Below are 24,805 nucleotides of genomic sequence, written 5' to 3'. Positions count from 1 at the left end.
AGGATTGTGGAAAACAAATCGCAAACTGAGGAATCAAACAGTCGGTTATTTATCAACACACAACCCACACTGAGAACTTTGTTGGCTTCCCCTATTTTTTTTTCCCTGATGAGAAACCACAAGGCCAAAGCGAAGGAGAAAGAACAGGAATCTGTAGCAAAATTGACTACTACACCAAACAAGGTGAAGAAAACTACCCCAAACACCAATAGTAACAGAAAGTCAGCAAACAAAAAGAGAAACAGCACTATTAATGGCCGAATTCTGAAACTGGGTAGTGTTAGTCCTAGAGGCGGTTCCAATTCCACGCCTGTTCGGACACCTAGAGCTAGCCCTTGTCCTCCGAGTATAGTGGACGCTTCATTATTGAAGAATAACAGTCCATTGTTGAAGAATAACAGCCCATTGAATGGTAAGAGAAGGTCATCAGTCAGATTGGCAAATAATCAGAAAAAAAATGCTACCGATGTGTCAAGTAGCGCAGTTTCCTCTCCAAAAGTGAGTTCCACAGATTCCTCGAATGCAAAGAACAAACTGTCGCCATTGAAGAGTACTATCGATGAAATCAAGAAATCCAATAGTAGAAGCTCGTCGACACGCAATTCTAGATCAAACACTCCTAAATCAACACCTAGAAAAGGAATGAAAATAAATACTCCAAAAACAACTAATAACAAGGCTGCTTCAACTGCAAATACTCCAAAGTCTAACGCAAAGAATAAACAGAAAGTTGTCTCAGGGGAGCAAGAAGTACAATTAAAAGTTGCAAAGGAGAAACTTGACAATGAACTAAACTTTGAGCTACCTAAAGAACAAGTTGACACCCCGATGATGATTGAAATTCCAGAGCAAGTGAGTGTTCGAAAACAGCTCAAAATTCCTGAATTATCTTCTCCTTTAAAATCAGAATTGCCACCTTCCACGGAAAATATATTCATCTCTCCAAGTGGAAAGAAAAAGGTTGTGTTTTCTGAGGCTTTAGAATCATGTTCTGTTTCTCCAAGTAAAAAAAATTCCCCGTTGAAATCAATTTTGAAAGTGAAGGAAGGCGAGAAAGATAAGCTTCTGCCGATAAAGAATAACATATTCAATGAAGATGATTACAAGCACAAAAATATTCCTTCGGGTAATTATGCTATTGATTTTTGGCAACCAGGAACAATTGCTCAGGTAGAATCCGGTAGTGAAGAATCATTGGCCTTAATTGATGGATGTTTGAAAAATTTGGAAGATCTGCATTGCAGTAGAAAGTTTGAGATTTATGCCTCTATCAACTTGGTTATTCAAAAGAATTCTTTTACATTTTTGTTGCCTAAATTGCAACAAATTTGTGAAAAATTGATTAATTTTATCAAAAGAGATATGTTGATTTGCGAAGAGAACATTGATAAGAAGCTAAATGACATGAAGAATCCCCAGCTCAGCCCAACCAAAGCGTCTGATCCGTTTGAAAACCGGATTATAATTCAATCTATCAAAATCCTCACGTTTTTCACTTCCAGATTAGAGTTAGTTTCGATATTACTTGAGGAAGATATGAGATTCATAATGAATCATATTTGTGACAACCTATTGGGAAACAGTGAAAAAATTCCTAAATCAGTTGGCTCTGCCTATCTTTCTCTAATAAAGGACCAGAAATTGAGTAAGTTTCAATCATTGAGTTTAGCACAACAAAAGAAGATTTATTCTCAAGTGACAGTTGAAACCAAATCTACTAGTTCCCTTTTGCCATTTTTTTTGCAGGACTTGCAAAAAGTTCTTCCGCAAGACAAATCTAAAAAGACATTCACGGAAAAAAAATATTTCATTTCTGTTGAACTTTCTGAAAGATTGTTGAATGCTGTTATTAATATCCAGAACTATAGTTCTGTTTCCATCACCATTGAAAGAACAATTGCTATCAGGAATCTCATTCTGGAATTCCCGAATATGATGGAGAAGCATTTCACACACTGGGTTGGTAACATCATGTTGAATATCATCAGTGCTTCCAGGGCTAAAGCATTTTCTCTGAAGATTTTGAGTGTTTCTGTAACCGTTCTTTTGGAAATGGTGAAAACCTACTTGGATAATAATTCCCTCAAAATGAAATTTTTGCGCTATCTAAACAACAGGATTGTCAAAGAACAAGGCAGTAGATTCTTAATGGAGTCTATCGATGAAAATGAATCAATATCATTGACCAAAAATGATAGGAACTCCTCTGGAAGATTATTGATCGATCAGACTCTACTAAGCTTATTGCAAATTATGAAATCAAAACAGTACAAACAAGCCACGGATATTTGGGTTTGTATCACATTATTAATCAATCACGGGAGCGTGGGTGTTGGTGCAGCCCATGTTCCGCGTTTTAACATCGCAAAATGGGACTATTTATCTGACTGGATAAAGATTCATGACTTCTGTGTGTCCAGTAAAGATCCCGATGTCATTATTTGCGCGCTTAAATCATACAAATGTATTATTTATGTCTCTAGTGAGTTCATCCGCGAAAACATGAAGATTCGATTGGATGAGCTAGACGCTAATAAAAACGGAGCATTGATTGAAGATAAGGCTCGCTTGAGATTTTTGCAAGAATCTCAGGATCACATAAACCTTCTAGTGCACCCACTCACAAGGATTGCTTGTGAAAATTTCCAACTCGAAAATGTTGAAGTTATTGAAGCGCTTCACGCTTTGAGTCTACGGATCCGCTACTCAGTCTTCAACCATCTTTCATTGGATTCTAACTCAATCGGAGGACATAGTCCAAGTCGGAATCTTTCTAGCAACACTCACGGTGATGCATTAAATGTTGTAAAGTTTCACTCAACTATTTGTCGTGATTTATGGGAGCTGGTAATGGATAACATTTGGAAAAATTTCTACTTGAAAATTTTAACTAGTGAAGGCTCCAAAAACTTAAACATTATCACTGAATTTTATAGCGGACTTTTTTCTGTGAAGCCAAAGGGATTTTGCGGGGTCAGTACTCCAATAAAAATTTTATCCAATGAATCTGTGAAAATGGCAGACATTAAATCAATTTCAAATAAATGGCTTTTCAATAATTTCGATCATTTAAAGTCAATATTTGATTCTCTATTTTGTGATAATGGTCCAATTCCAAATCTGGTAAAGTATGATTTTCTCATAAAATTCATGAACTTCATCAAACCAGCAATTAAAAAAGATAAAGAGTTATCAGTTAAAGGTTATAAAACTTTATTGCAGCTTACTGGGTACATTGAAAGATTCGTTGATGGGCTTCAAGGTGATGGACAACTATTATTAGAATATGCAATCCCAATTGTTCTGGAGTATCTAGAGATCGTTCATGCTAATGATTTGAATCAATTGAAGTTCATCACCACAGTGCTCACTAGCCTTGAGAACGCAGGCTCTGCGCATTTGCGCTCCATTTTCAATACTTTGCCAACCTCCAAGCAGTTGAAATTATTTAGTGAGTTAGCGCGCAGTCATCTGGCACAGATACAACAATTCATTGTCACTAATCTTGAGTCAAGGATGTTTTCTAATTTCAATAATGTGGATTGTGTCACTGTGGGGACTATTGTTGGAAGTCATAATTTGAAAGGTTTAGACGTGGAAACTATGGTTAAAAAATTGGTTGATCAGCTTATCAAATCACCAAAACTTACTGAAGATAACGTTAAGGGTCTATTCATCGCTCTTAATTTTTCTGAGATGGAGGAATTTGAGGCATTTTTGAAATGCATTTTGCAATTTCGGAAATTTGGATCCAATACTATTGACTCGCTCATAATCCTTGAACTACTCTCCAAGATTAATTGCACTAGTATACACATTGAGAAATTACTGGCATTTAAGGCATTAATAAGTTACGAATTGTTCCCAGAAGCATTGCACGAGACTTTTTGCGTTTTTCTTGCCCGGTCAGACATTGGTAGTGAAGCAGGAGAAATTTACCAAGGGCTATTGCAGTTTTTGTTACGGATTGGAGATAATAGGTTTCTTAATAGGTTGCTCATATATGGGATCAGAGATCTGAGGTACTTGGGGTTTACCAATAAGTTCGTTGACGATAATAAAGAAATGTTGAAGGATAAAAATGTATTTGATTTTTACGTTGAAATGGAGAAAATACAAAAGGGTAGGGGGGACTCAAATATCATTATTCGAGGTGCCAACCTAAGTACAATAGAAGCCAATGAAAATCCCTTGAAATCAGAAGCTGATTCTCAGAAAGCGGAGAGTAGTAATAATGAAGTTGTTTTAGAACATAAAGACGAATATGGAATTAATCATGATATTAACCTTATTGATCTTTCTAACAAGAAGCTTGCTAATGATACTCATGCTTTTTCTGAAGCGTCCCCAGTGGTTGAAATTTCTAATACTGTTTGTTCGCATACAGATGGATCCAATTCTACTGAGCAAAAAAGAATAGAACTTAATGAGCCAGAAGAAAGCTTTTCAATCTCTGCAATGCCAACAGATTTAGGAATTGATGGCAACTCTGCTATATCGGAGCCAGTATTACAGTCTTCCTCCCAAGACGTTGGCAATAATATCAAAGTTCCTCCGTCTACCATTGATTTTGACAAACCTCTTCATGTTTCCAGCGATAAATCAATTGATATTTCTTTGCAAAAGACTTTGGAAATTGGTGTATCATCTGACGAAGATATTGTGGAAATTGATGAGAATGGTGTGATTTTTGTGCTGGAAGAAAAGTTACAAAATACGTTCGATCTCAAAATAAATATCAAGCAAGAAGATATCTCCTCTGAAGGTATATTGATTCCTCCTTCATCTGGTAATAATCAAGCCGAAGATATATATTATAACCGTACTGACATTTGCAAACCGTCTAGTGGAAATTTAGACATTGAAAAAGCAAGAATTTTGCATTCTGAATCCCAAGATATTATTAATATGGCTGAGATGTCACAAAACACAGCTACTGCTAATGGCCTGCAAGTCGAAGCTTCCACTGAAGGGATGTCGCTGTCTAATCTAACAGATAATGATAAGCTACCTAGTTTGTCTATGTTGGCTCCTTGTGACAAATACTCAGATCTGAATGCTTTGGGACAACCAGGTATGAATGAGAAATATGTGTCAGTGTCAGAGCCCACTAATTCTGTTGTAGCACCAAATGGTAAAATGTTTGAAAGTCAAGGGAAAAGAATTGCGAGCAGCAATGATGGTACTAAAAATCAAGAAGATTCTCAAAAAAATGCATTATTACACAAGAAGAGTGGCCTCAAAAACACTGCAGAATCCACCGTCTCCACGCTGTCATCAAGTTCCTCCTCTATTGATCCTTGTCTTCCATCTTCAACTCCTGTGAAAATCAAGGTTGAAGATGTTGAGCAAACGATTACACTGCATGATGGATATGTTGCTACCACTTTTGCCCGTGGATTTTCATTCAAGAATCCAGAAGTCTTGCTTGATAGCGATGATGAAGAATACATTGATGCTCTGGAGCACCAATCTCCCTCTCCTCCAAAATCTGCACGTCCTCTGTCATTAGCAGTGTCAAAACAGGTAGTATCAGTCACGCCACCAACAAGAAATTTGAAGAGACATTATTCGAATAATGAAGATAGTTCTAATGATGATTTACCTCTGGGAGAAAATCGTGTTACCAAAAAGGCCAGGACTGCTGATTCGATATTCGCAGGGTTCAATAGCATGGTTGGATCAGTTACTGATGAGGAACTTAAGTCTATGTCAATTGAAGAGAAATTCAGACTTGAATCCTCACTATTACAATTTATGATGAGAATGCGAAAGAACTGAATTTGAAAAATTGTTTTATTTTATGTTTTTCTTTGATGTTTTTTTTCTCTGTTTAATTCAATGTACTATAAACTTGTTAGAATATTTTTCGTTTGTTTTTCTGTGTTGCGTTGTTTCATCTTGTCTGTTCCCTCTTAAAGGAATTCTTACATGTATTTGATATTTAGGGCGCTGTAAGTACAAAATTTTTTAAAGATAAATAAATTCATTAATATGCTGGTTGCGAAGCTTGGTAAAGAACATCATAAATGGAACAAATCCAACCAATCCAAAATTCAAAATTCGAAAAAAAAGAAATCGGGAAAAGGAATAAATGGGTATTGTGCCTCATCAGGAAAAGAAGAGAAAAAAAAAAAAAAAAAAAAAAAGAGGAAAAAAGCTGGAACAAAAATTAATATAAAATTAAGCCACTCTCAAATAGTGTGAAACAAAAGTGAGATTACTCTATTCCCATAGTATAGGAAAATTAATAATCAATTGGTGAAGCTGACTCGTGCTTATTTTGGAAGCCGTTGTTTGGAGCAACCGGACTGGTTTGTCCAACCAAAGCTGGACCAGTAACAACATTTGCCATCATTGGAGGATATGAGAATTTACCGGAATTAGAGGGTGGTGGTGCTTGGCTCCCTTGTGGATAATATAAGAAAAATTGGTTCGCATCTGCGGGTGGTGGTGGTGGTGGAAGATATGGTATGCTGCCGTCACCATAACCGTAGTAGTTATATGGTGCGTAATTGAAGTAGGAACTTTTCGGTGGTTGGCCCTGAGACATTGGTGGAATATGGTGTTGCTGTGGTGGAGGAGGTGGAAGAGACTTGTAGCTATTATAAGAATAAAAAGGGGTTGAGTTTGTCATTGGAAGGACTCTAGGCATAAATCCATCTTGCTTCTGGTTCCCTAAGTAAGATCCAGTATCTTCTTCTGTCACCGAGTCACCAGTGAATGAAGTACCAGAATAGATGCTTTTGCTAGCATAATTATGAGAGAATGTGGACTTTCCTGCAGAACTAGTTGGGGAACTTCTTTTTCTTTGGCGAGACATTCTAGACGTAGGAGAAGAAGGTTTTGGCCCATCATGAATATTTAATGGCTTGTATGGCTTGTAATTCAAATATTCTTGTCTATAAGGATAATGAAAATTTTCCAATTGATGAGGATGATAATGATGATGATGATGGCTCAATTGATTTCTTGAATTAACACCAAACATCCTTCCATTAGCGACGAATCTTCTTCTATTAAAGGCCACTTTGGAATTAGTGCCGACTGGTGGGTGAGCGACAACAAGTCTTGGCTGTTTGGAAATCTTATTGACAGTTCTATTTTCCTTCGGGTGAAGCTCTTTATATTGAACATGCATGGTTTTGTTCATGAAGACAGCATGGTTTTCCCTTTCAACAGCTCTGGCAGCAGAAACCTCTTTTTCATACTTAACAAAGCCAAATGGGGAGCTTGATCTATCAATAAAAGTATAAGACTTAATTTTCCCGTGTTGCTCAAACCGTTCAACAAATTTTTGCTCTGTGACCAGGGAGCTCAATTGTCCAACGAAAACAGCGGCCTTATCAATGGAGATTGGGCCTTCATTTTGCGGAAGTTGAATGTTTTCAGCCCATTCAGTATCAACGCTGCTACTTTCTAAAAAGTGCAAAAAAGCACATATAGCTTCTTCCCTGAATACAAATTGTATAAACCATGCTGGAGCTTTTTTGTCGCTTCTGGATCTCAAATTTAAGTCATCTAAGTTATCATTACTAGCGATTACCAATTCAAGTTCTCCAAACTCTTCACACATTCTCACGACAGAATCATAACTTATTTCAAGGCCGGATTTATTAGAAATATGAATAGTTCTATTAACTCTTGCTGGCTCACAACGAATAGGTCTATCGTCAAGTAATGCTCCCTGGGCTTGCTCCAAAGCATGTTTAGCATCTTTGTCATTTGTAAATTGAACAAAACTATATGGTCTTTGCTTCTCGTCTTTCAAAACTTTAACAGAAATATCACCCCATTTTTGAAAAAAAGTAGAAACTGATTCAAATAAGTCATTTTCAGACCTAGCATTGGATAAACTAGCCACAAAGATACAGGACGATGGTCTAGCTCTAAACCTAACACCACTGATGGTTACTTCGTAGGTAGCATCTTTTTCTTTCTTCTCATCGTCATCAAAAAATTTAGAGTAGTTGCTATTGGTTTCTAAATAATTTTTGGAATTGATATCAGCTTTAAAAGAGCTTGTTTCTCCTTCGTCTTGCTCTTGCTCTTCTTCTTTTTCTTCTGCCTCGGCAGCGTCTGTATCCTCATCCTTATTTTCATTTTCGCCATATTCAATACCAGAACGCTTAACAGAGTTTTGGAATGGAATTTTTTTAGACATACGATCTTTCCTCATCTCGTTATCAGCAAATGAAGTTCTCAGAGAAGATGGTTTCATTAAAAGGTATTCAGCAGCTTGTAAGTCTTGCATGATTTCTTCTTCACTATCAGAGTCGTAAATGCAAAATGATCCAGAGGATGAGTTAACGTTAGGCAACAGTTGAAACTTGTTATAAATCAAGGTTTTAGAGATTTCTGTTAATTTTGATTGAATTTGGGAATCATCCAAACTTGAAACAGTATTATAATGAGAATGTAAACTGTTGTTTTGCATTAGCGCTGAGAACAGAACCAGCCAGAATAGGTTCAAAAAACGGATAACAAACAAATGTGACTTATTCTAACCCTTTGAGGGTACCGGTCTTATAATGCAAAAGAAAAAAGAAAAGCTTCAGGATATAACAAGTGCTGGTAAGTTATCAATAAGAGCGGTTCTAGATTCTATCCTTGTTCTTTGTTCTTGAAGAAATAGATACAAAGAAAGAAAAATGTAGGAGAAGTGAAATAAGAATCAAAAGCTTGTTACCGATGGAACACTGTGCGCTCTCGTGAATGTGATGTGAGATGATAGTTAGATGTAAAATGAGAAAAGGGAAAAGTAAGGGGAATATTGAAAACAAAAATCAAGAGAAAGAAAAAACAAGAAATCAGAAAAAGCCCAGCGGGGGAATCAGTTGCTTTTATACTTGAGCCCAAGGGAAAGGAATCTTTTTGGTGCGGTTTGCTAGCGACTCACAGAATTTGTGTTTGTGTCATCCCATCTGCTAAAGATGATGTGAGATGGGAAGACAGAAAGTAAATTTTAATGATGTGTCCGGAGGCGTTTAGACACATGTTGTTGCATGTATTAACGCAAGATGGATGTCAATATAATGCACAAGTGAATCTTAATTATCTGCCTTGCCAATGAATTGCGGAGGTAAACAGATGAAAAGACACAACAACAAAAAAGCGTTCTAATAGCGAAAGACGCAAATTTGATAGAATCCGTCAGATTTTACCATAATCTAATGTATAATTTGGATCCCACACTAGTGTTCTTACATGTTTGTAGTCTTACAACAACAACAACAATAACAACAACTACAGCCCAGTGGGCTTAAAGAAATACTAGCGCCTTTGAATTTGCACATATGACAATATCTAGTTGCCAGGAACTCTTCTCAACCTGATAGCTAAGTATTTAGAGTGGTATTATACTGTGATTGTAAGCCTGGTGGAAGAAGCTAGCTCTCTGGTGATGCTCTTCCAATACACTTCTCGCTTATCGCTATGCGTTTCTACTTTTTGTTTTTCAGTGCTACCAGTAATGAATGTTGCGAAAACTGCAATCCTTAGAAGAAGAATTTGTTACTAGATATATTATCATTGCTTATCCTTTTTGTAAACTCCACATTTTGCTTGGATTTAGAAATCTCTTTGCACGGCACAAAAGATGGGATTGTTATCTTTACCGGTTGATTGTGATGATCTGAGCTGAGGTTTGGTACTGCATGAGGGCACATCATGTATGTCCCCATATACGATGGCTAACATACATTATTCCTACAAACAATAATGTGGTAACCTCGAGCATTTGTTGAGTTGTGGAATTTTCTAATGAGGTGTTGATGATACACTGAGGTACCCACTCGTGTCGCAACTGTTAAGGATGATTGGGAAACACCATTCAAATTATTATTGCATCCATCGATATTAAGAGTTGGTGTGAAATATCGATGAAAGTACATATTTTTATAGACAAGCTAGTAGAGGCAAAATCTTTGGAAAGAGAGGAGGGGTCCATTGCATTATGAGAGGAGAGCAAAAAAGACTAGAATTACCTGAGTATCATTACATATCCATCTTGTGAGATGCAACGATCGCTGCTTGTGTCTTGTGATTCCCGTCCAACATACATCCATCATCCTGTTTTGTTAAGCGCCAGACGCAAACATTTCTTTGCAACCATCACGCCCACACAATAAAAATAGTGAAGCCCCGCAAACCACAAAGCCTTGATCTTGATTTTGGCTCCCTCAGTGTTTTATTCTATTGTTTGTGCAAGCGACGTTCTATACTACATGCTTATCATTTTTTTTTTTTCATTCCATAAATATATTTCTTTTTCGATCATTCTGGAATCTACAGAGATTATTCTGCTGTCCCATTTTATTCAATATCGAAGATTGTGTGCTTTTTAAACCACCATCAAGAATAGCTCCGTTGTTCTTCTTTGTCTCTGATTTTCCCCCGCCATTTTGGCAATAATCATCTCCCAATCCGATGCCCCTCCACTTCCACTTCCACTTCCACTTCCACTTCCACTTCCACTTCCTATCAGTTGCCTGTGATGCGAGATGCTGTAGTAGTACGTGCGTTGGTTCTCCCCCCGCTATTTTTGTGAGGAACAAGGGAAACTGAACATGAAGACAAACACCCTTGTTAAGATTTTCTTTGATACATCACACTCCTGGCATCCTGTATCAACAATTACTTGTAAAGTATACTGCCTCGTAAATTATCAGGTTCCAGATAACCATACCAAATTTATCTCCAGGTGCTCATTTTATTCCCCAACAAGACCAAATGAGTGCTTAACCTCAAGCGTCCTAATTGTTGTCACTTAACCACTTAATTCTGCCCAAACGTAATCCAGATGAGCATATCATTAGCAAAAAAAGTGCTATTTTGGCACTTTAATAGGATTAGGTCTACGAAAAATCCTGATAGTTCCTTCTTTTCCCAAAAGTTTTGCTGTTTTCATTTTGTTTGCATTTCCAAAATGTTCTTTTCAATTCAAACGTTTTGCAATCAAGATGTCAACAACAAAAATCCGAATAATTATGATGAAATTTCAAAGCTGATTCGACAATACGAACCCCCGAAGGCATAGATATTAAATCTCCAAACAGGAAAGCTCACTTACAAAATACAACATTACAACATGAGCAGTACCAATAGTATGAAAGCACATTTTAGCAAAAAGTAAAATAAAAACGATAACTAACAGTAATCATGGTAATAATAGTAATAATAATAATAATAATAATAATAATAATAATAATAATAAAAATAATGAAAAAAAGAATATTAACTAGTGAACATAATTTATTTCTTAGAGTTTTTCTTTTCTCTAGGTTTAATTGGAACCAATCTCTCCTGTTGGAAAAAGCTAAGCTTATGAGGCTTCATGAACTTATCCAACTCCTCGTCAGTGATTTTGGCTCTCTTTTCTTGGAAATTCTTAACGAACTCTACCAAGACATCAATACACAACTTCTTCATCTCCCCACTCAACAAATCACCACTTCTATAATCAGCAGCAATCTTTTCTAGAAATTCCTCGTCACTCTTGAAAAATGACAAGTATTGGTACGCCACGTCAACTTCTGGATTACCACCCAACTTACGATGTTCCTCGATAGTGCTCTTACCACCACTGAAAGCATACTTGTTGATTTTTTTGGTCACTTGCTTAGGTGTATCTGTCATAAAAATCGCACTGGTATCATCAGAAGCACTCATCTTTGTGCTTGGACCTTGCAAGGCTGGGAAAAACTTGGAATGGATAAGAGATGGCTTAGCGTACTTCAATTTCCCAGCAACGTCACGACACACTCTAAAGTAAGGATCTTGATCAATGGCACAAGGAATCAAAGATGGGGTCTTTGGTGGCAAACCCAAAACGTCTGGGAAACTCGATGGAAAAGCAGTGGCGATTTGAATGGAAGCAAAGTGAACCTTCCCAATACAGTCTGAGTCTTGGAACCCAAATACCGCTCTGGCAGTGGAGGTGGTAATTTGTCTACTGGTTTTCACCACGTTTTCGTAGAAGGCTCCCCCCATGTAATCTAAATCAGAAAAGATGAAAGTTCTTTCAGGCTTGAACCCTAAAGAAGCGATATCTCTTGCGTTTTCACGGGCAAATTTCCTGACATCTGCAATTGTAAGGTTTGGCTTGAACAAAAATTTTTCATCGTCGGTCAATTCAATCACCAATGGAGCATCGAATACTTCTTGTAACCATTTGGTGAATAAGAACGGTACCATATGCCCCAAATGCAACACATTAGATGGACCACGGCCGGTGTAAAGGAAAAAAGGTTCACCATGTTCGTAGAGATCTAAAATCTTCCCGAAGTCTCTTTCACTGAAAAAAATACCCTTTTTAAGGAAAAAATGTGGTTCATGACCTGTCACTGCAGTGAAACGATCAAGAGTCTCCTGAGAGATAGCTCTAGTACCAAACTGTTGAATTAATTTCTGGTAGTCAATTCCTTGACTTTCACCATCAACGACTGCACCTTCAACTTCCCATGGAGTGACTTTTTGTTCAGCAGCAGGGGCAGAGGCCGCATTTGTAGTATTGTTAGAGGAAATATCAAGTTTTTCAACTTTTTCTGTGATCCCTGGAGCACTCATTACGTGTGATTTTATGAGTTCAAGTTGCTTGATTGTGGTTAAGGAAGTGGTATCCAGCGTACCCTTTTTGGAGGTAAAAAAATTACTCAAAAAATTATTCAAAGAACATTCACGTGACAAACGATGACGAACTACAAAGGGCATTCATTAGATTATATTTGTAGTTGTTAGGAGTATTTATATATTTCAATTATTATCTATCCTACTCCATAATTTGAAGATGTGCCACCTTGCTTCTCGCTACCTAATCCTAGCATAATGGACCAATCATTTATCCTGTCCACCCTTGGATTACTGGTGATCACTGGTTGATCAGCTCCATTAAACTTGAGGCGCTTAACAAAATTTCTGAAGCTCCTAGAATATGTTAATTCTAAATCTTTTCCTGGTTCTTCAAGGTAAATAGTATCTTCCAATATCTTGAAATCTGAAACTCTGGAGATTTGAACACTAGTATCCTGAGCATCTCTGATGTCGTCTATTCGAATCCTTATTGAATTCGTACTTGGTTGAAAAACTTCATGTGATGTTTCAAATCTTCTGGAAGAGTTTCTGGCTGACTCTTCATGATCTTCTGGCTCTTCATCATCAAGGGCTGGCCGATTAGACCGTTCATCGCGAGTCCGTTCCCTTGATGAGTGAAGACGGGTGGAGACAAATGGTCTATGGTTTGCATCTACGTTAATTTCAGTGTGCTCTCCTAAAGTATCATTGCTGAGAGGCGCTTCATCAGCTATAACGCCAAAATCAGGAATTTCTGACCTCGAGGGATCTTTGCTTATTCTAATACTTTTGATGTTTCTGAATAATTGAGTTGGTGAAAACATGCGACAAAAGTATAGTCTCTGTTCAGAGATTTCCGATCCTTCTTCTGACCCTAGGATTTCGTTGAAATCTTCGGACTCGTCATATTCATCCCCTATCTGTTGTGTTTCCATATTATTTGTAAACATTGCACCATCCATATTGACAGGCAATGACGAGCTAGGACCGTTAACTTGTGTTGTCTCATGTATATGCTCACTGATCGTATCCTCATTGGCATAGGTGACACCTCTTCTTCTATATGAAAATAAACTTGCTAGTCTATGGTGACCATGAATATGTCTCCGAGGTTGATATAAACTTCTAGAAACATCAATTTTGCGCTGTAATGAATGTTGAAAGGCAGCAAGATGTGTTTCGGCTTCTATAATTGCGTTGCTTGGAGTGCCATTGATTATTTTTTTTCCTTCATTTGTTATTGTTCTATCCCCCCTACGAAACAGCAACTTACTTGGTCCAGCTTCTGAAACTGGACTTGCTTGATATGACTGATGCTCATCATATAATAAATCGTTGTCCAGTCTTGGTTTCTTCAATAACCTTCTTGTTAATTTATAGTAGAACTTAGAAAATGGGCCCATCAGCCTCATCACCTGCTCCTCTTCAGTAGAGGGTGCTTGTTCATACATTGCATTGGATTCTATGGTATACCCTATATCCTGGTCCAATTCTGATATCACGTGGGATCTTTCTGAAGATTGGGTAGACTGGCTTTCTATTTCTGCTTGAGTTGAAGCAGCTAATGGTCCACTGCTTTGTGGCCCTTGAATGCTATATCTTGTTGAAGAGGAGAGGATTTTAAATCGCTTATGTGTATTATTGCGCTCAATATAGTTCCTGCTTTTATGGTGATAGTTTTGTAGTGGACCATCAACTTCACTGTTGGAAAGAGTGGTAGACTCGAAAAATGCCCTACCAATCGAGTCCATGCCTTATTTTCCCAGCTTCCGAATGCTCTTTGAAATGATCAATTCACTCTATTCAAAGATTTCCATACTATATCTAACAGTTGATATTCTCTTGAATTTGTTGTTATTTGTGCGTTTGTTTGGCTTTTTTTTTTCATTTTTGTAGTGTTGTTTTCGCTCATCTCATGCTGTGGTTTATTGATGTTAGAATGACACAAAGACACCGTGCATAAAAATTCAGTTAAAAAGCTGAATATCATATTACTAGCATGATAAATACAAGGATAAATAAATGTAAACTTAAAAAAATATAGATATTAAATATATAATCATAGAAAATTAATCAGAAAATTAAAAATCAGAAAAATAGAAACAGAAAAAATTAAAATGAGATATGTGGATCAATCAAGATCGATGATATCCTCATCATTATCATCTTCCCAATCGTCAACATCAACATCCATCAGATCATCAGTTTCGTGATTTGGTACCACTTCTAGACCATTACCAACTCTATTAAGTTTAACCTCAACTTCTTCCTTATCCAAAACTTGTCTCTTCAAAACCAAGACTGCCAACTTATTCAAAATTTCAGTCTGGATCAAACGGTTCAATGGTCTAGCACCCAAATCAGGAGAGTAACCATTTTCACATAACCATCTAACAGCGTCTTCGGTGACATTTAACTTGATGTTCTTATTGTTGGCAGTAAATCTGGCTTCAATTTCCTTCAATCTGATCTCAACAATCTTACCAATTGCAGCCTTGGATAACTTGTTGAACACAACGGTTTCTGATATACGGTTAAGGAATTCTGGTCTGAAATGACCCTTGACAATTTTAATGATTTGGTCCTTGACATCTTGAGGAGGAACAGAATGTGGACTGCCACTAATTAATTCAGCACCAAGATTGGAGGTCATAATTACAATAGCGTTGGAACCATCGACAGTTTTGCCAGCAGAGGAAGTGATTCTACCATCATCTAATAATTGCAACAAAACAGTGCACACTTCAGGAGCAGCTTTCTCAATCTCATCGAACAAAATCACTGAATATGGTTGGCGGGATAAGGCATTAGTAAGAATACCACCCTCTTCGTAACCAACATAACCTGGAGCACTTCCTAACAACTTAGAAGAAGACCATTTATCACTCAATTCGGAACAGTCGATTCTAATCATTGCCTTTTCATCGTTAAACAAGAAAGAAGCCAATTTTTTAGCCAATTCGGTTTTACCAGAACCTGATAGACCTAAGAATAAGAACGAAGCTGGTTGATTTGGATTGGCTAAACCAGATCTACTCAATCTGATAGCATTGGAAACCGCCTTCACTGCAGCACCTTGACCGACAACTTCTTTAGATAATTCCTTTTCCATATGAATCAATTTGTCATTTTCAGCTTGAGACAATTTGGAAACTGGGATACCAGTCAATCTAGCAGCTGTTTCAGCAACTTGTTCACTGCCAACAATGTTCTGAATCATTGCGTTAGCACCGGCATTCTCTTCTTCTTCAGCCACTTTTTTTTCTAAATCAACAATTCTAGCCTTAATATCCGGAATAGCAAAATATCTCAAGTCAGCAGCGGTGGCGGTATCATGCCTTCTTTCAGCATCGTTGGCCTTAATTTCTAATTCATCCAACTTTCTCTTGGCTGCAGTTAATTCTTCGTGACCAGCAATTTCTTGATTGAATCTTTCTCTTAATGGTGCTAATTCTTCTTCCAAAGAAGCTCTCTTTTGATTAGCTTGGTTCAAACGTTCTTTGGTTAGTGGATCAGTATTAGCATCTCTTTCCAAAGCCTTAATTTCAACTTCAAGCAATTGTAATTCTCTTTCCTTGGAGTCCAATTCTTCTGGCTTTGAATCCCTTGCCACTGCAACAGTCGCTGCGCTCTCATCAATCAAATCAACAGCACTGTCTGGTAACTTTCTGTAAGTCAAGTATCTTTTGGCTAATTGAGCAGCAGTGACCAAAGCAGAGTCTAAAATTCTAACACCATGGTGAATTTCATATTTTGGAGCCAAACCTCTTAAAATAGCGGTGGTTTCTCTTACTGATGGTTCTTTAACATCAATCTTTTGAAATCTTCTCTCGAAAGCGCCATCTTTTTCAATATACTTTCTGTATTCGGTAATAGTAGTTGCACCAATACAGTGTAAAGTACCTCTAGCCAACATTGGTTTCAACAAGTTAGCAGCATCAGATTTACCATCACCCATCAACATATGGATTTCATCAATGAACAAAATAATCATATCCTTAGAATCCTCGATGTCTTTCAAGACTCCCTTCACTCTTTCTTCGAACTCACCTTGATATTTGGCACCAGCTCTCAAAGCAGTGATATCAAGAGCAAATAATTTACAGTTCTGCAAAATATTTGGAACGTCACCATCAATGATTCTTTGGGCAACACCTTCGACGATCGAGGTCTTACCGACACCAGGGTCACCAATAAGACATGGATTGGATTTGGTTCTCCTCGACAAAACTCTGATAGCTCTCCTAATTTCTTCTTCTCTGCCAATAACTGGATCAAGTTTACCTTCTCTAGCTTGCTCGGTAACATCAATGGCATACTTGGATAAGAATTCATGTTTTTCTGAGGTATCAGCTTTTCTTGAGTCAATTCTCTTATTGCCTCTAATTTCATAAATGGTATTCTTGATAGTATCTTCCTTTATACCATTTTCTTTGAAAAGATTCTTCACACTCGAATCCTCAATAAGGGCCAACAAAATATGATCCTGGGCAATATAATCATCTTTCTGGGTCTTCATATATTTAGCAGCTTTTGTGAGAACCTCATTGGCAGAATAAGACAAAGAAGGGTCATCTGGAAGTGATGATTGAGATGGCAATCTTACCAACAGTTGGTTGATAGATCTGTTCAATTTCTGCCAGTCGTACCTGGCCTTCTCAACAATTGTTTGTAAATATGTTATTCTTCCGTCTTCAAGATTGTCTGGGTTGGCAAAAGCACCCAAGAAATGTAGCGGAAGTATTTGGACATTGGATTGTTGCTTGGCCAACTTAAGGGCAGTGGTAATAATATCCAAAGCGTTTTCTGTGAACTTGGAGTTATCCATGATTGTGGGCAGTATAGTTAGTTGTATTTGTAGTGATAATAATTATCAATTGAATTTATTGTAGCAAAAAAAAATTAATGATTAAAAATAGTAGAAATGTGTATTGGCAATGTGGCTCCTTGCCGTGCTTATATAATGTCTGGAGAGAAAGTGTGTGATGCTTCTCTGTACCTCCAGAATTCCCCAGCAACTGCCAGAATTGCCGAGAAGGTTCTAGAAATGGCCCGCGGTACTGGTACATGATGCGACAAAAACGAGGGAGCCCCACAATAGAAAGTGCGAAAATGGGGAAAGATGATTTTGGGTAATAGACAATAAATAGCATTAAAATATCAAAGGAAAGGAAGTTTAATCTGTATATTCATATTCCATCCCGCTAATTCCTTGATGTAAAAGGTGCTATTAAGCACCCGTTCGACCTCTCGTCTCGGAAAGGATGGGAAAGCACGGTGTGTGCACACGCAAGTAAATCATGCTCTTATCTTGCTGCTGGGCATTTTCTTAATGTATCCAGCAATTAATTGTTTTGCTATTTAGTCTATAAGTATTTCAGTATATTTTCAGCAAAATAGAAACCATTGTGCTTCATTGGTTATCATCATCATGTTGAGGATTCCCAAAACATGCATTGTTGGAATTCAAAAAATATTTTGTGATACTTACTTTACACTGTTTGATAAAAACAAAGCCTTCAAATCTTAATATATCATTTTTGATCATTTTCATACAACTCATGTATTGTCAATAGAAAGCTCTCCAACTATACAAAGACAAGATCTATAAATACTAGGGGGGTAAAATGCAACAAAGAAACAAAACTATGCCAGGAATTATATAGGTTTTTTTTTTTTGTTTTTGTTTTTTTGTTTTTGTTTTTTCTTTATTTGTTTTCTTTCCTTTCTTATACTAGAGTCTCCCGTTGTGTATGTTGAAAAAGAAGCTCCTCTTTTTGAAAACCAAAAGAACATAGGTTCACCGTACTTTCTTTAGGTTGTTTGGTTTTTCTTTGATGATGGAATCAATGGTTGGTAAATGAATAGATGAGCAGCAAGAGCAATTGAAATAATATATAGACAGAACAACGAATGTGTGCTTCATCCAAATTCAACTTTGGATCGGCTTGAATATTGGAAAACAATGAAATAACTGGAGGGTTAGGATAGAAGGGAATGTGACGGGGATATCTTTTTTGTAAACAATAACTGTTTTTCGATAATAAATCAAAAAAAAAAAAAGAAAAAAATGATGATGACTGTTGAATAATACTAAAAAAAAATTGAGCAGAAGAATTTTTTTTGCTATAATATAACAAACCACTTTAAGCAGATTTATCGGTCTTGACACCGTTCTGCTTCTTCTTATTACCATTAATGTGATTGAAATAAGGCTTCTTTTGTGGTTTGGAAAATCTTTGTTCGATCTTGATTTTACCATTGGCAATCTCAAGTTGACCCGCCTTAATGCTTGATTCTTGAGAATCAGCAGAGCAGAAATCAACCAAAGCGATGTTGTCCTTAATAACGCACTTGTAGACTTTACCATACTTGGCTTCCAAAGTAGTCTTCAACTCTGCATCAGTGGTCTTAACTTTTTCAAGACGAATGTAAACAGGATAAGCAGTCACATTTGACTCATATTGAATCGTTTTTTTCACCTTCTTGGTTTGATTTTTGGCGCCACGTTTAGAAACTACATCAAAGCCATCATCTTTAATAGCTTCCTTAGGTGTATCTTTCACAACTGGAGAAGTTTCAGCATTCTTTGGAGCAGCTTTTTGCTTTGGTTGTTGTAATTGAGATTGTTTGGCTTTTGGCTTGCTTTCTTCTTGAAGTGGTTTTGATTCATTAGCGCCCTTTGCTGCAGTAGCAGCCCAAGAGAACTTTGCTGTAGAAGAAGATTGCTTCTCGACATTTTTGACGGTTTCCTTCTTCTGTGTAGGGGTGGTCTTTTGGAATGGAGGTTCCTCATTCTTACCAGGAGTGGAAACAGCAGAAGTAGCCGCTGTAGAAATGTCACCAACTGAGGTGGCCGCAGAGCTTGTATCCTTCTTCTTTTCATCAATACATTCAGTGGAATCCATGGTGGAGTCAGCAGTTGCTGGTTCCTCAACCAGTTCCTTCTTTTCGCATTCAATCATACCATCAGACTCGATAACAGGATCAGGAGAGGTAATTGCGGCGGCTTGCTCATCAACCTTCTTTTCCTCAATATTTTTAGCCAATTCCTTGTCTGACTCCTCTTTTTTTTCTTCGGTAGCGACGGCAACAGCAGCTTCAACCTTATCTTCTTTTGCTGCAACATCTTCTGTCTCTTCGAAGCTAGCTTCGTCATCCAATGGAATGAATCTAAACACGTCATTGGTCACATCATAAACTTCTCTATTTGGAACTGCTGTAATGGTAAATGTTTGTGAGAAGTTAAAGGCTGGAGAATCACCTTTGGCAATCTCCCCCAAAACCACAATCAAAATAGTTTTGGAAGTACCCCCCAAACCTATATCGAGGATATCGGCATGAGAAACCATGACTTTGTAATTATCTTCGGCGGACATTTTGCTATAAATCTTCTCCTTAACATCAGCAGCACCTTTGGCCTTGACTTCGATCAACTTTTGATTTTCTTCTACCAAGAATGCTTCATAGTCATCATGCACAACTTGGGCGTCGACACTGTAAGACAAATAAAGATCGGCTGGTGATGATGATAAATTTTCATAATAGTATCTGATGAAAGACCAACCAATGATTTCATTAGTCACTTTTAGTGTGTTGTCATCTGATTGGGTATTGTTGTTAGTTGGCGCAGTGGACATGGCAAGAAATGGAATCAGGAAAAATTGTTGGTTATCCAACTCAAATTGGGAAATGGAATAAATGAATTTTCAACGAGGAAAAAACGAATAATAATAAAGATCAACTATGATATTATCTCTACAATTGAAAACAAAGAGTCAAATCTATCAGGCAATTATGTTAGTTTGTGATTACTTTTGGCGGGTCAGGCAAGGAAAATACTGAAAGACAGAAAAGGGTTCCCAACTGATCAAGTAACAAAAAAATTAAATTAAATTAAATTAAATTAAAAACCCACCTTTGAATCTGTGTAAATAGAGAACGAGAAATTAACAGAAGAATATGAATCTCCAAATAAAACCCAGGAGACGGTTTTTTTTTTGTCTTTTGCTGTAAGTCCAGAACAAGGTTGTGCTGTGGTTTCCCTTTTGGTTAACTATAAATGCTTTTATCTTTCAACTTTCCAAAATTTTTCCACTGATTTTTTTTTTTTTTTTGCATCAAAACACCACGGAAAGTTCGATCTACGCGCACTGCGTCCTTTTTACTTGGACAGATCCTATGGCAAAATTGGACCCGGAATACCAGCATAGTCTATGTGTTTGGGTTAAAGAAGTATATATTTGTAAATTTTGTATTTAATTGTTCTTCTCACTAGTTATTTACCTTTACTGTGCAGTGCATGTCGTATGGTAGCTAGCTCCTCAATCAGCGGTTCATTTCTTCCATGACAACTGGGAAGATGGATATAAAATTGTATTGTATTCACGACATATCCTTGCGATGTATTATTAGTCCAAAACACACTGTCTATGCAATGTATCACTCACAATAAAGAGGATGATTAGTAGTTGACTCATTTGTTAATAATCGATTAACTTGAGAGAGAACAAAACCACAGGAGTGGTATACATACATGTAAGTAGTCACGTGTAACAGCGAATAATACTAATAAGGATGAAGGGTTATTCCTTATACTATAACAATACTTATCTTCGCTGATCTCGAGTTAATAATAGTAGTAAGAAAGTCAAATAGCAATCACAGTAATTAGTCTCTAGCTATTTGATGAACTCATAACTCAACGAATGGTTCTGGATATAACAACTTGCTATAACACTGACTTCTGAAGGTATAACCACAGTAAGGTATATGATTATTTAGTATAAATAAAATGGGTGAATAATTAATTGATCATCATGAGTTAACATAATAATGGGTTAAGAATTATCAACGATAAAAGGGTGTAGTACATAAGCCCATTTTATTGCCGGTTTCACGTGAGACGGTGAAATGACAACAGAAAAGGGAAGGGATGAAGAGTTGACTTCTTAATCCTATATCGATACTTATCTTCACTCGATCTTCGCGTTAGATATGTGATAAGAAGATCAGATGTTATCACCGTACTTGTTCTCTAATGATCTGATAGAACGCACAACTCAAAAAAGTGGCTCGTATTTAACAACTTGTACTAGGCTGAATTAACAGTGATAAACCAAAGAAGGTAAATATATTAAATGAACAATAATAGTAGGATTGTTTCATGTCTTGTAATAACAATAAAGAATATAGATAATAATAAACAACAAAATAATTTAACACGATAAAATTTAAAGTAGGGTGAAACAATTATTAATAATGATATATATTGTACTATATAGTATAAAGTATATACTGTGGGAGGCTCAACTAGTTTCTATTGTGTATTTATTAAAAGTATGATTTGCTGATTTCATTAAACTATGAAATAGCTTGTGGATGGTCATCATTATATTGCTTGCAATTGTTAAGAACTACAAGAACCATTGAATATATGGTAAGAAAGAATACATAAGATGAAGAAGGTGATTATTTAAAAAAGCACTAACAATGTCTAATTCATTCGTTGTGAATCACATACTAATAGACTAAACATAATTAAGAAATTCTCTCCGACTCAACTGAGCTTTCATCAAAAGCGTAGCCTGAAATTAAATCACTATAGTCATACATTTGCTCATGGTGCATAGCAGCTCTCATACTTCCGATAGTTTTAGTACTATAGTGTGATCTTGGAATAGATTTACAATACTCCAAACTATTGAGCGACCTCAGCGCCATTACGTTACTAGCCAAATTTCCTGAGCTATTTTGTTTGGAAGGCAACTTCCTTTTGAAGAGGTTTGTGGTTCTTGAAGCGTCTGACCCATTTGTATTCTTTTCGTCGCATCCACCTTTTTTAGATATTTTTTCGGATACAAATCCACTGTCAAGTACATCTAAAACCTTTCGTCCATGTTGTTTACCATCTGCCTCTGAATTCTTTTTGGGGCTAGTGTATATACCAACGGATAGCCTAGGGGCATGCAAGGAACCCTCATTTTCTGAAGACCGGAATTCCTCATTATTTTCTTTGTTCACTTCTTCTTTAGTTCCATATAATATGCACTCTCTTGGGTGTAAAACCTCTCTTGATATTGAAAATTGAGTTGGAGAGGGATCTTTTTGGTTATTTACTCTTGATACTGCTGCTGAAGGCAAGGTTTTTGACACGCCGTGATTATTAGCGCCGAGCTGTGACGAAGACTCCGTCTCGCAATTATTTTCCATGATTGGCGAGGGAACGATTTTAACTAAATGGAATTTTCTTCTCTTGAATCCGATGAAAAAATCTCTAGAGAAAGTCTTTCTATTATCTACTAAGTCCTTCATTTTCTTCTCTTCTGAGCCTAACGCATTATCACTTTTATTATCAGGGTCCTGTGTAAAATGTATCACAGTTGAATTGGAACTGTCATTTTCTGGAGAACCTTGTTCACAATCAGTTGCTTCAGCTTGATGATCTTGAAAATTTCTTGAATATTCTGTTAATGACATGAAATTATTTGATTCAACAACACTAGAGAAATTGTGAAATGCATCATTTTCACTGGCGTCAATTTGTGGCTCAAAGATATCATTGATGCTATCATCATATACTTGATTATTACTTCCATTGTCATCTATACTCCCTTCTTGATTAAGATCGTATCTCAAGCTTGTTAGGAACTCTCCTTTCTTTTTATTCTTTTGTATATTCTTGATATCAGACCCTGGACTGTATATTAGATGTGCTATTTCTATTTTGAGTTTTGTGATATTGTATTTCACCTTATTGGAAAAATACTCCAATGATGAGCCCATGACACTTTGCTGTATTTAAACTTTGGCTATTATAGTATCACTTTCTTCAAAACAATTTAGAATATAAAACAGTCAACATAATATATCGACTCAGCGCCATATATTTAGGAATAATATATATACATGAATATAAATACCGAGGAAAAATTGTCAACTTTTGACACCAAAAAAAATCTTTCAAAGATGCATACTGAAGCATTACACAAAAGCAATAGCTAAGAGCTTACTTTTGCATGTTTTCACAACTTCGCAAAATTTTCTTGACTCTCCACTAACTTAAGCACCTTGGAAGCTGCTCCAAATGATAATTCATAGCCCATTCCACCAGCACCGTAACTGCAGATTATGAATTTTCCTCCAGCCCTTGGATACCATTGCTTTTCAAGTTTAAAGCCGCCAACTCTTGCAGGTCTGAATCCGACCACGTTCTTTAAAATCTCATATTGAGGAACATCCGAGTCAAAGATTTCAGGAAAGAACTTCTTGGCCCGGCCTAAAAGGACTTCGCGATCTTCGCTTCTAGGAGTTATTGGAGATTCCTGTCTTTCTTGTTTTGTTCCTCCCAAAATGAACACCCCATCCGACAATGGTGGTCTTGGAATAATAAAAGTCCAATCAGTCTCTGAACTATTCTTCGGATTGACGGTTTGATATGTAATAGTCTTGTTATAATAAGAGGTGTTCTTAAGTTTAGAAGACTTCAACATCAATGTTTGGCCTCTAATTGGATAACAATTTGGATCAGTATTCAGAGAGCCAATAGGAGTCATTTGAATTCCCCTACCAGAACAATCAATAATTCCAACAAAGTTTTCGTTACTTTCATACTGCTCCATGGTTTGCAGCAATGATCTAATATGAAGTTTAACAAATTTCACATTTTGCTTTAATAATTTTTGATGCAAAAATTTCAAAAGCATAGGTGAATTCAAAGACCAAGTGTCATATTGTGCCCCAAACTTGATGTTCTTTCTTGTAGGGTGCGGAATAATTTCAAAATTCTCCAAATATTCACCGCTATATCCATTAAGCTGACCCAAATATGCTTTTGAAGGAGCCTCGATAAAGTCGATTCCCTTCATGAATTTAATGGAACTTTCAGGATGGTTTGCGGATATTTCCTTGAATTTTTTGTAAGTAATCCTTGTGAGCTCTTGTTCAAATCTCCCATGTTCTGAAGTGAATGGGAAAGGTCTATAATGAGCGCCGGCCCAGAGAGAAGTGTAGTCATACAAGTAACCATCCTTTGATAATTCAGACACATTATAGTCACTTGGCATATGATCAGCAATGACAGTGAGAGTATACTTTCCGGTATCTGCCAACTCAGAGGCAACACTAAGGCCGATTATTCCGGCACCAATCACCACAATATGTCGTTTGTCCATGGCTTGCTAGTTGAGTATCATAAAATTTAGGGTAGGGTGGATGGCTAGAGTATGACTGATAA

General features: G+C 36.8%; 8 protein-coding genes across 8 annotated transcripts; 1 reads left to right on the top strand and 7 right to left on the bottom strand. All coding sequences in view use genetic code 12, as the record gives it.

The window, feature by feature from the left end:
• Positions 1-108: 108 nt before the first annotated feature.
• DASC09_013130 (DNA-binding protein) lies at positions 109-5,781 on the top strand (the record flags this gene model as incomplete). Its single annotated transcript, XM_064994916.1, has 1 exon — positions 109-5,781. The coding sequence occupies one exon, from the start codon at positions 109-111 to the stop codon at positions 5,779-5,781; it is 5,673 nt and encodes a 1,890-aa protein (XP_064850988.1).
• Positions 5,782-6,247: 466 nt separating this feature from the next.
• Positions 6,248-8,437, bottom strand: RIM4 (Rim4p; the record flags this gene model as incomplete). Its single annotated transcript, XM_064994915.1, has 1 exon — positions 6,248-8,437. The coding sequence occupies one exon, from the start codon at positions 8,435-8,437 to the stop codon at positions 6,248-6,250; it is 2,190 nt and encodes a 729-aa protein (XP_064850987.1).
• Positions 8,438-11,253: 2,816 nt separating this feature from the next.
• WRS1 (tryptophan--tRNA ligase WRS1) lies at positions 11,254-12,567 on the bottom strand (the record flags this gene model as incomplete). The annotated part of the gene is made up of 1 exon (XM_064994914.1): positions 11,254-12,567. One exon carries the CDS (start codon positions 12,565-12,567, stop codon positions 11,254-11,256), a length of 1,314 nt encoding a protein of 437 aa, XP_064850986.1.
• A 197-nt stretch (positions 12,568-12,764) lies between these two features.
• Positions 12,765-14,321, bottom strand: DASC09_013100 (uncharacterized protein; the record flags this gene model as incomplete). The annotated part of the gene is made up of 1 exon (XM_064994913.1): positions 12,765-14,321. One exon carries the CDS (start codon positions 14,319-14,321, stop codon positions 12,765-12,767), a length of 1,557 nt encoding a protein of 518 aa, XP_064850985.1.
• A 380-nt stretch (positions 14,322-14,701) lies between these two features.
• On the bottom strand, positions 14,702-17,398 carry HSP104 (chaperone ATPase HSP104; the record flags this gene model as incomplete). The annotated part of the gene is made up of 1 exon (XM_064994912.1): positions 14,702-17,398. The coding sequence occupies one exon, from the start codon at positions 17,396-17,398 to the stop codon at positions 14,702-14,704; it is 2,697 nt and encodes an 898-aa protein (XP_064850984.1).
• A 1,318-nt stretch (positions 17,399-18,716) lies between these two features.
• BRE5 (Bre5p) lies at positions 18,717-20,210 on the bottom strand (the record flags this gene model as incomplete). Its single annotated transcript, XM_064994911.1, has 1 exon — positions 18,717-20,210. One exon carries the CDS (start codon positions 20,208-20,210, stop codon positions 18,717-18,719), a length of 1,494 nt encoding a protein of 497 aa, XP_064850983.1.
• A 1,900-nt stretch (positions 20,211-22,110) lies between these two features.
• Positions 22,111-23,355, bottom strand: DASC09_013070 (uncharacterized protein; the record flags this gene model as incomplete). Its single annotated transcript, XM_064994910.1, has 1 exon — positions 22,111-23,355. One exon carries the CDS (start codon positions 23,353-23,355, stop codon positions 22,111-22,113), a length of 1,245 nt encoding a protein of 414 aa, XP_064850982.1.
• Positions 23,356-23,594: 239 nt separating this feature from the next.
• DASC09_013060 (FAD-dependent oxidoreductase) lies at positions 23,595-24,743 on the bottom strand (the record flags this gene model as incomplete). The annotated part of the gene is made up of 1 exon (XM_064994909.1): positions 23,595-24,743. The coding sequence occupies one exon, from the start codon at positions 24,741-24,743 to the stop codon at positions 23,595-23,597; it is 1,149 nt and encodes a 382-aa protein (XP_064850981.1).
• Positions 24,744-24,805: the final 62 nt, after the last annotated feature.

The sequence above is a fragment of the Saccharomycopsis crataegensis genome (genome assembly GCF_037102585.1).
Source record: "Saccharomycopsis crataegensis DNA, jcf7180000000073, whole genome shotgun sequence".
Classification (NCBI taxonomy): domain Eukaryota; kingdom Fungi; phylum Ascomycota; class Saccharomycetes; order Ascoideales; family Saccharomycopsidaceae; genus Saccharomycopsis; species Saccharomycopsis crataegensis.
Note: the sequence above shows the minus strand (reverse complement) of the source record. Positions and strands in the feature narration are given on the sequence as shown.